Source organism: Trichoderma harzianum, assembly GCF_003025095.1.
Source record: "Trichoderma harzianum CBS 226.95 unplaced genomic scaffold M431scaffold_27, whole genome shotgun sequence".
Lineage (NCBI taxonomy): Eukaryota > Fungi > Ascomycota > Sordariomycetes > Hypocreales > Hypocreaceae > Trichoderma > Trichoderma harzianum.
In genome coordinates this window covers 260,349-271,053 of record NW_020209275.1, presented here as the reverse complement: position 1 = coordinate 271,053, position 10,705 = coordinate 260,349, and the positions used below count along the sequence as shown (strand labels likewise).

General features: G+C 45.0%; 4 protein-coding genes across 4 annotated transcripts; 1 reads left to right on the top strand and 3 right to left on the bottom strand.

The window, feature by feature from the left end:
* Positions 1-870: 870 nt before the first annotated feature.
* On the top strand, positions 871-2,053 carry M431DRAFT_100339 (hypothetical protein; the record flags this gene model as incomplete). The annotated part of the gene is made up of 4 exons (XM_024911195.1): positions 871-1,065; positions 1,135-1,213; positions 1,280-1,950; positions 2,003-2,053. Coding segments are annotated over 4 exons (996 nt in total), but the record flags the coding sequence as incomplete, so codon positions are not given.
* A 281-nt stretch (positions 2,054-2,334) lies between these two features.
* M431DRAFT_487891 (hypothetical protein) lies at positions 2,335-3,925 on the bottom strand (the record flags this gene model as incomplete). The annotated part of the gene is made up of 4 exons (XM_024916514.1): positions 2,335-3,015; positions 3,074-3,211; positions 3,277-3,894; positions 3,923-3,925. 4 exons carry the CDS (start codon positions 3,923-3,925, stop codon positions 2,335-2,337), a joined length of 1,440 nt encoding a protein of 479 aa, XP_024767964.1.
* Positions 3,926-4,844: 919 nt separating this feature from the next.
* Positions 4,845-6,815, bottom strand: M431DRAFT_100493 (hypothetical protein; the record flags this gene model as incomplete). Its single annotated transcript, XM_024911213.1, has 8 exons — positions 4,845-5,029; positions 5,082-5,273; positions 5,327-5,446; positions 5,505-5,610; positions 5,667-6,034; positions 6,282-6,330; positions 6,399-6,500; positions 6,552-6,815. 8 exons carry the CDS (start codon positions 6,813-6,815, stop codon positions 4,845-4,847), a joined length of 1,386 nt encoding a protein of 461 aa, XP_024767963.1.
* A 926-nt stretch (positions 6,816-7,741) lies between these two features.
* M431DRAFT_501365 (hypothetical protein) lies at positions 7,742-9,199 on the bottom strand (the record flags this gene model as incomplete). The annotated part of the gene is made up of 4 exons (XM_024918010.1): positions 7,742-8,183; positions 8,481-8,636; positions 8,786-8,918; positions 8,992-9,199. The coding sequence occupies 4 exons, from the start codon at positions 9,197-9,199 to the stop codon at positions 7,742-7,744; spliced, it is 939 nt and encodes a 312-aa protein (XP_024767962.1).
* Between the last annotated feature and the right edge of the window lie 1,506 nt (positions 9,200-10,705).

The following is a 10,705-nucleotide window of genomic DNA, read 5'->3' as shown; positions in this document are numbered from 1 at the left end:
GTTAAAAAATAGTAAAGCCCTTAGTAAAAAAAATATCTACCTATAATAATAACTAACTAAGCCTTTAGTAAAATTTCCTTTTATTTTTTATAAAAAAGCTATTAACTACTTAGTTTTAAAATATTAATAAGCCCTTACTTTAAATCCGTAACCCTAATATTATTTAAAACCTCTATAGCTAGCCTTACCTTTTAAATAATAAGAAAATAATAATACTATTAGCATTAATAACTAATAATAATAAAAATAAGGCTTTGCAGTCGTAATTATTAAAATTAATATAGTAATAGCAGCCTAAGTAAACTCTATAGTTATATTACCTTAAGCAGTATATAAAGCCAAGCGCACGCCGCAATTTATTATAATTTAAAGTTATAGGCTTACAGAGGTTATTATAAGGCTATAACTGCAGTTATAGCTAGGGAACTTTATTATAAAAAACTATAAGTAGCTGGTTATAAAGAAGAAAAAGGGTATTTATAATATAGCTTATAGTAATTACTACTACTATTAAGAAGGCTAAGGATAAGGATAAAGACGAAAATAAAGCTAAGGATTATATTAAAGTTATCCCAGTTACTTAACTAGGTAATAATAATATTAATAAGCTTACTAGTATATACGGTATTATATAATTAATTTAAGGTATTAGGAAGTATTAGAAAGTATTAGAATTATATTTTTAAAAGGAATTAATAGTTAATAGTTATACTAAATATAATTTTATATAAAGATATTGTTTCCTAGTACGTTACACTGTATTTTAGTGTATAAGTATAGCAATTGTAATTTAGGGGGTAACTCTAATGTATAGTGTAGAGTATTACTGTGAAAATAGGAATATACTACTGTGAAAATAGGAAGACTCATCATATTAAGCATACTATCCCTGGAGCTAAGGATAGCAAGGTCATTGTTTCTGGAGGCTCATATGGTGGCTTTCTGACCACGGTACTTAAGATGAATCATCCTGAAGTGTTTTTTGGAGCCATACCGTACGCTCCGCCTCTCCGATCGATTGGAGCAAACTACCAGAACCCGAGGCGATACGACTGGTTCAATTGGGTATGTTTCTATTAGAACCATTGCGTGAGAATTATTTTGCTAAGTGGACGTAACTCCTAGGTCAACCAGGTCTACTGGGATTTGTCTGCAGCGGCGGCTACCAAGATGAGGGATGCTTTCACTTTGCTGGCAAAACGTTTCCAAAACTGTACGTCTTACAAGCCTTATCGTTGTCCTCAATAACTGGGATTAAACGTCAGCTAATGCCTTGAAGTGGGCGAGGTAGAAGACATTGCGAAAGATCTCAATCTCTGCACCGTCTCAAAGACAGCAGCAGACCTTCAATTGGTAATGGGAGTTATTGCTACCAACGCCCAACTGATCCCTTTGCTCAGTTACAGCAGCCCAGACGCAAACCCTTACGGTGCTACTCCCGAAAAAATGGTCAACATATCGCTCAGTGCAAAGAACCCAATCGACATTGTTAACGCAACTCTGACCTTGAGAAACCCGCCTAATCTAGTTCCTTGCATCTCCTGGGATTCAGATGACTCTTCGGAAGCATCTCTTCAGAAAGCTCCTTTTAACTATCTTCTATGCAAATACTTCCCCTTGAGCAGTAATGAGATTCTCGATGGAAATATCTACCCCCCGACATCTGTTCAAACGGAATCGGATCCTATGACCTGCGAGACATTATATAAGATTGTTCCCCCAACCCAAGCGGAAGTTGAGGCAAAGTGGCACATTTCTACAGCAGACCTGATTCAAGCGCCTCGTATCATATTTGCCTATGCAGAGAACGATCCTACTACTGGTGTCGGTATCCATCCGTTTCCTCCTTCGCCGGACCGCAACGCGTCCAGATGGATGATCACTAGCCAGGCTGCGCATGGCGAGGAGTCTATTGCGTCTTTTTCGGGCGATAAACCAAGCGTTGTCCATGTAAGCTCACCAGAACATGATTCGAGGTACTACAGCTGACAGATTCACCTAGGCGAGACGAGTACAGTTGGAGACGATCAAGGAGTGGCTTGGACTTTACTGAGAGTGCGGCGCCACTATATGACGATATGAGAAGGCAGTGACATTTGTTACTGCCGTTCTGATGCATCATTTTTATTCTCGCCGTGCAGTCTATTTCAGTAGTTTCTTCTTTCAAATATGATTCTTATTTTATCCATCTTTTGTAGAAGGGGAGCGCGGCGTTGCTTCTCTTTCTGCTTCACAATTCTGAAACTTTCACAACGGCCACAAGATGCACATTCAAATATTTCATTGAATAACTAGTAGAAAAACGGAGAAGTAGAACAAGTAATATCTCAATCTTCATTTTATATTCTTCATTATCATCGTCGATAGGCAATCCAAGTACTCCGCAGTATATGTTACATAAAGGCTCCCCATCAATAAATTAATCTTGTCTATAATCCAATTCTTGCCTTTCTGGTCGCTCACGACGTATGCGATGATTAATGGTACCTGCAGAAACTGAGCTCCAAGTGGCTTTGATGAACTTGCATATTCATAGCACATGCAGATTCGCCGCGCAGTGTCAGCAATGCTCAGTCGCAGTCTTGGATCAGCCACAAGATTAACTAGACAAAGGTCTGCAATTATCAAGGCCATCCACCGCCACGTATGGAATATAGCGCCCTCGGACGAATAGAAATGGAAGCTGAGTGGGAAATCGTCATCTAGCGTCGAAGTGGGACGCTCTTCGAATCCAAGATTATCCTCGAAGTCGCCAACCATTGAGCTCCGAGGCGAAGCCGCTCGCAGTTCTTGTTGCAGCTTCCTCCCATACTCTATAATCTCGCCCATACCCAAGTCAGATACTTCGACTTTCCAATCTACAACGTATTTTACGAGTGTGGAAATATTGCAGATACTTTCAAAAAGGTAGTCGACGCTTGAAAACTTGATGCCGTCACGCTTCTCAGGGCAGATGTCTTCCCATCCACCTGTAAGTAGGAAGCAGTGTTCTCCTCGAAGCAACGCCTCAAGGACCTAATAAAATGAATAAGCTCCAATATTACTAAGGGCGTAAGACTGCCATGATACTCACAATTCGACCTCGCTGAGTGCGAAAAAGACTATACTCAAAACTTGTGCGTACACACCACGGACCGCGGACGGATATCAGCTTCGACGCACCCCCAGCATGCGCTATGTATTGGTGAGGACGCCTTTCTGGGGCAATCATCTGCTCAATATTAGGAAAAAGTTTCAACATCAGGTTTAAAAAACAATTGGACTTGACCATTTTACCTCATAGTAGGCCATCAACATGGTGGCACAGACCGTTTCGGCGGAAGTGCCCAAGACAGGATCTGCAATTACATTTTGTAGGGTTTGGAGAGCCCTCATATACTCGGGGCTAGGTTGAGTACTGGGTTGAGGAAACTGGTTTGCTTCAAGTAATTGGGTATGACACTGCAGGAGACACTCTACTGCAACATCGAGGGCGGGATTGTAACCAAGGCGGCACGGTATCTCAGTCATGTATCTGCCAAGGTGATGTAGCCGGTACCCATCGGGAGGGGTTTTGAACGAAGCGGTCAACGCTGAAGCAAGCTTCTCGCCTCGTGATAAACTGGGAGCTTTGGGTACGGGGGGGCTGGAGTCTCTTGATGATGACGAGGGCGTTGTCGACCTGTAACGAAGCAATTGGAACTTATAGATCATTCCATCCTCATCGCCTTCTCCATAAAGCAAGCTCAGCTTGGTCTTCAAATCCTCTGCGCCTGTTCTCCGAAGTGCAGGTCGCTCTCCCATCTCAGGCACCGCGAATCGAGTATTTGTATCGACAAAGTGGAATTGAGGCGGATACACGCACTCGCGGTCTACTCGCAGACAGCGCCCACAGATTGGGCGGACTTCATCGCACTGCAGCGCAATACAATGTTAGCGATACCATCGCGGAGCGCAACCAGTCAGAATTCACCCTTCACCTTGATCTTGTTCCGCCGACAAGCCCCGCACCCAATGCTTCTTCTCGAGCCACGGTGCATTGCTCAGTCCGAATTGTGGCTGTCGGGGTCTGATTGAGATAATGAAATGTAAAGTCTTAGATCTCCTCTAGGTGGTCAAATATGAAGAAAAGTTGGTCGCTTTCGCAATTTAAAATCATCTAATGGGATAGCGCGTGGAGATTTGCAAGGCTGCTCATCGCTAAAGTAAATATACTCTAAAGTTCAATGTTTTCTGCCTCGCCAGCTTCATCGCCTTGCCTAGGATGACACAAAGCAGTAGAGGGTATAGCGTGGGGGGATGTGGTGATCTTTCAAGCCGTTTTGGGCAAACAACGCGGTCGAACCGCCTGCAATCCCTGCCCGAAGGATTTGGGGGCAGCGTTGCTGTTGGACCAGGGAGAAGAAGCCGTGGTTAGAATCAGCATGTCATTGGATGCCGCGGTTTAGCTCAGGTCCTATTACTGCATGATCAAGTCCAATACAATGCACATAAGACTCATGGAGGTCAGCTTCAACTGCCATCATACGAAAAACAATGGCCCGTTCCTAAGCTTTGACTAAGACCAGCTATACAGACGTCAACCTTGTTCACGTATCACTGCGAAGTTTTATTTCCATCACGCATTGCTGGAGGCCTCATGAGGTTAAAATATGGTGATGGTCATTGAAGCGTGAATTTTTTTGGTCTTCAAGGATAGCTACGCACGAACTTTAGATACATTGCTATAATTACCTGGTTGGTTATGTAAGTGTAAGTGCTATTGTAGAGGACATGCCTTTGATTCAGTATATGTTCTTCAAAGTACCTATAGGCATCTACAACCAATCGTGCTAAGATTGCCTAATATACGGGGCTGGTGTAAATTACGGCTGTGCCTGATTTGTTTCCTCCATCAAAGCAGGCGGTGGCTTCCGAGCTCCCAGGGTTTCCCAAGCACTCATGATCTGGAATAATTTTTTCTCTTGATTCTTGCTAGCAGTCATGCTAATACCGAACGGTCGCCCATTCATGTCTAAAATACCTAGAGGCATTGTGGCGATGGGATAACCTCAAGGGATATTTAGCTTTGGTTGGACGCAGTCGGCCTTGGGGAAACCTACCAGCTGCAGAAGCAATGCTCGACAGAGGACTATCAGCTAATGATGCTATGGCATCCAGCTTAAACAGGTTGAGTATTTGATCGATTCCGTCGGGTCCGGCAAGCTTGCGAAGGCAGGCCAGGGTTTCCGCATTTTCGGCGGCAGAGATATTGCACTGTAACGCGCTCTCAAGGCATGACTGTGATGGATATTCTGTTTATGTGTCAGGATAAAACTAATGATGAACTTCATCCATATACGCGTACCTTGGGGGAGTTCTCTGTCGGCGTGCTGGCGATTCCAGTCGACAAGTTCCTGTAGGTTCCTGACTTGAGATGACTCCAGAGTTTCAAGATAGCGATTGAAGACTTGTTGGAACTCGTAGGCTTCAAATCTCGTTAGAATTGCCAAACAACACATCTTGAGGCTTGCTAAACGACCTACACATGATGTCTCCAATCCCAGGCCAAACCTTATCACCGGGAGGAAGCTGGACCGGATACTTGACGTGGACACCGGCATTAGATAGGGTCTTCATTACGGAGTGGTACTATTTCCTCTGCAGCAATGTTAGGGCAATGCGTTACCGAGGGATAGTGGCCTTACCATCTGAACGAGCGCCTCATCGTCATTTTTGCAAAGACTTTCTGGTAACTTCCAAATTTTCTCATCCACAAATCCAATCCTTAGCCCATTCCATTTTTGTGTCATGAGCTGCGACAGTCTTTCGTCGTGATTCGGTCCTGTCTCTTGCAACATCTCTATGACCATGGCAAGGTCAGCTGGGGACCTAGCCATAGCACCGACAGAGTCTAGGCTCTTCGACACTGGAATTACTCCATCCATGGGGATGGTCCCAATGGTCAGCTTCATAGCATAGAGCGCGGCACGGGAGGCTGGTGATACAATAGACCCGTCGGTTTCGACACCTAGAGACACGATGCCGAGCCCAGCAGAGACACTGACGGCAGATCCTGACGATGATCCGGTAGGTGTCAAAGAAAGAAGTCAATGAACTGACTCACTTAGGAGAAGATAAAGAAGCTTACTGAGTGGCCCATTGCGCCCTCATCCAACTTGAGAGGTCCCCTGACATACGCTGAGCGGGTATAGCCGTTGACGGGAGACCATCCATCAATGAGACCTTGACCTTTGAAGTTGTTGAATTCCTGTGGTATCACTGTCAGTCGAACACTGGTATATGGAAAGGTAACAATACACGTACTGTCAAGCCAGCCTTGCCAATGAGGATGCCCCCAGCATCAAGAAGCTATATCAAGCATGAGATGTAATTAGCCAATTCCCCTTTCGATACTGGCAGTTAGTAGTTCTACATACCTTCTGTACCGTATGAGCGTTCCCAGGTGGCCGAGAGCCGACAAGAGCCCAGCTCCCAGCCGTTGTGCCCATGCCTAATTGAGGATCAGTCGCGATTGCATCCTAAGGGATTGATTAGCCCAGAAGGAGATGATACCGTAGGGAATCTTATACCTTCACGATGAATGGAATACCATGGAGCGGGCTTCGAGACTTTCCGGCGGCACGTTCTTGGTCAAGAAACTGCGCTCGCTCTAAAAGCTGCTGTCTTGGGGCAGCAGCGATCAAGGCACCCAGATTAAGTCCATGTCTATTGTGTTTGTTGACCTGATCCAAGACTTGCTTTACCAGCGACTCTGCAGTGAGTTCAGAACGGTCGAACAGTTGTTGAATGTCGTGAGCGGTCGAGGTAAGGAGGTTGAATGGTTTTAGCGCCATGGATTCTTCGTGTGACAATGAAATGCAACCGCTAGGGCAGAAACACTGAGGCAGAGGACAAATGTCTCGATTGTAAAGCAGCTGTTGTTTCCGAAATTTCGCGCTGATCGGCCGGCCACAGCTCCAGAGCAATGAGAGGAACTGAAGGAACTTCATGCAGTCACTGGAAGAGTGAGGAGAGAGCAGTCTGGATCGCTTCAAGATGGGATATGGAGGAAACACCGAAACAGGCCGAACCGGTATGAAAAGTTGAGGGAATCGACTTGGGAGAAGTGGCTGGTTCCTTTCACCAGTCCAGAGAGGCGGGGGCGTGAAGTATGAGGTCACAGAGGAATGAGGCCCGTGCAGTATTTGCTGTACAATGCGATTGCTTCGTTAGATCTTATTCGCTCCTGGTGGGATATTTTCGAGGTTGGGAGGGGTTGGTCAACATTCCATCGTCCACCGAGTTGATCAACCCTGATGGCGATGCTATATTAGTGCAAAGCTACAGATGCTACTTCCTACATATTTCTAAGTCAGATATGTGACCTTTGTGGGGGGGGATGGGGGAGGGGGGCGACAGCGTCAGCGACATACTGTGTATAGTTTGCACCAAAATTCTCTGCCGGTGAACAGTAAGAAAGGTAAGATCGGTAGCAACATAGGCTACGATGAGGCAGAAGGGTGTGTAAGAAGCTTCTTTGAGAAACTGAGCCTAAGCGAGAATCGGGTTGCATAAAGTGGCACCAGAATTGCTTGGAATGTGAGAGCACGGGGAAGAGACGAGACTGAAGGATAAAATGGAAGCTTGGATGAAACCAAGTTATCTGAATAGATATTTGTGTAATTTGGTTGCAAGTTATCGAAGACTCCAAATTCAGAGCTACAAGATTCTGACTAAATCGTTAAGTTTTCTGACTCTAACCTAATCCCTAAGAGCTATTTTACCAATTGCTGTGTGATTCAAGATAATCCATATCAATCCAAATTGGCTCTCCTTCCTCTCTCTCTTCCAACTTCAAACAAAATAAGGAACCCACAACAACAGCCAGGAACAGAAATGTGAAAATAAATGGCACAATTTGAACCGAGACCCCAAACATTAGGCCGGCAATAAAGGTACCTATACTTTGCATTGCGCCAATAGTTGCATACAGTATGCCAATGTGATGGCCCCCGGATAAAAGGCCAAGGAGGCTATACATAGCTGGATTATAGCCACATCCAAGAGCATAGACGTAGATGGCTGCGATTACTATGGTTGACTGGGCCTGTTTTGCAATTGCTATGACCAAAGATCCGGTCACAAGAGCTATAATGCTAGCCCGTGAGATGAATATGTCCTTTCTCAGTGGGCTAAAGCGTAGCTTCTCGATCAGGAAGCGACTGGTTAGCGGTAGTATCATGGTCAACAAAATGACTTTCAACATGTTGGACCAAACTATCGACAAAAGTATCTATGTCAGGTGGTCAGCAATGGAAGATAGTTCAAAGACGCCTTTCGCAGAACATGCTAAACTAACTAGTATGTCTGAGGAGCCGGGTCGCTCAGAAGATCGCCCAGTGACGAGGAGTGGTAAGTTGCTGCCCGTCGTGGTGAATACACAGAAAACTATAAGCATGCCCAGCTTCTTGTTCTCGGTGAAAGCGCGATGGGTTAGCCCGACCATTGATGTTAGGAACTGCGTGAGTCGAAAGTTGTGAGACGAAGGGATTCGTGTCTCAGATGCCATCATTGGGCCACCACTCCTCAGTTCTGGTACGAGAGTCTCTGGCAAGGAGAGCGCGATCCAGAACGACGCGACTAGGCAACCAAACCCGGCGTATATGGAAATCCAGCTGCCTGCGTATGTAAGAACCATCAATACCCAGTAGGAGACCAGTTCGCTCGATATTGCAGCACCCGTAAGATAAAAGAACGTAGTTGACCAGCCAAGGATGTTAACAATTTGTGCGAAACGTGAACGAGGAAAGTATTGTCAGCTTACTTTTGCGTATCTAGACTGATGTCGCTTGCTATGGTGAATATCATGGCCGAAAGAACGGTGCTACCGCCCCCTATTAGAGCCCAAACTCCTTTCAACCCCATTAAGTGGATTGGGAACGTTTCTGGGAAACCACCTGCAGTGTGATAAGGTCGGTCAACCAATCAGTTCAAACGTATTCGAATATGTCGTGATTTATATCTACGCACATATAACCGCGTCAAATGCCTGCGCCAAGATGATACCCGCAATGGACAATTGGAGTATTCGTTTACGTCCATATATATCAGCCGCCATACCATATGGCGCAGCGGTCATAAAACTCATGATAATTTCGAAAGCGGCTGTCCAGCCTCGAAGTAGAGACAATTTGTCGTGCTCACAATCGGAGTTGCCTGGAACATTTGTGTCTTTCATGTTGGGCTTGTGACATAGAATGTCTTCTTGTATATGGTTTATTGGTGTTATAATGAGTGCCTTTCCAATACCAACAAAGGCAAGCAACAGAAGACATTTAAAAATGATAGACAGACGCGATAGGTGAGCATTGCCGACCGCAGGTTCTCTGGCATTGTCGACATGATGAGTTGCTTGTAGAAGGGGGGCTTGCTCCCCGTCCTGGCTGGAAGCCATGGAAACAAATCGAGGAGGATGTTGTGTTGAGACGTGGATAATGAGAATGAAATGGCATCAAAAATCGGGCTTGGGAGGACTAGAACGAGAAGAAGGTTAAAATGATGAGAGTCCAAGGGTGGCATGGCATGATTTTACCCACTAGACAGACACCGCACGGCTTATCAAGGTTGTCATCGGCGAGGCCGAGAACAAGAGTCAGAATAATAAGAGCGCAGGATCAGAGAGGCGTGAACGGGGTCACTGGATGGCCAATGCGGCCTGTCGCCTGCCGATGCCAACAGATTTCAATCAGTCATTTTCTCCACATCTAGCGAGGGAATTCCTATTGTATCGTTGCCGAAAGGATCGTGCATTCGCCCGATGTTTCATAAATGCTTAATCTTTCGCCGTTGAGAGGTATAGATCCGCCTAGACTAGGCGCAAACGGGATACGCCCGCAGTTTATTTCAACCAACACTCCTGGCTCATCGTATGTACCCGCGGATAGCACCAAACGGCAGTGCGCAGAAAGTATGTAGCTTTCCGAAAAACAAACAGAGTCAGTTTTAACATCAAGTATACGTATAGTCTAACAATGACAAAATTGTGAGTACATTTAGGGGAAGAAGTTGAAACGAGCAGCAGAACTTATTAAGATGATGAGAGTTAGATCTGGCGATAGTAAGTCGAATATACCAGTATGAAAGAAGCTTGTTTTGCTGCTGTTTTGCTGCCTTCAACTAGCTTTATCGCCCATTTTGATGACTATCATTTAGGTTTGGGGTTCTTGGTGCCTGTTGCTTTGTTTCGTTGAGTTGTTTGATCTTGAAAGGAATGTGCTATCCACTTTGGGTAGGATTGTCGCTGCCTTTATAACCAAATGGATCAACTAGCTTTGTACATTGGTTGAGCCATTGAACGATAAGTCGTATGCTATAAGCCAGCTGTTCTGTTGTGTTTCATTGAACCTTATGCCTCCGGCCGTTTTGCGCATTTTGGCTTTGATCCTGAACTCCCTTGGCTATGCCTTGCATATGTATTTTATTCAGTTATTACCAACTCTCCCCTGTGAACATCTCCCCGTTTTTGCAGCTGTTAGTGCAGCAGTAGTAGAAGCGGGGTGTTTCTAGGGCTCTTATGCCAAAAAATCGCTGGCAAAGCTTGGTAATCTTTAATAGCACACAAAAGGAGGAAATTTTAAGAGTTTATTACCTCCTTCGCTCAACTAAAGGATGCTCAATCCTTTTTTTAAATACCAGTGAGCATATCAAAAGAAAGGGCATAATCCTTTCTATAAGCCTCTTCTCC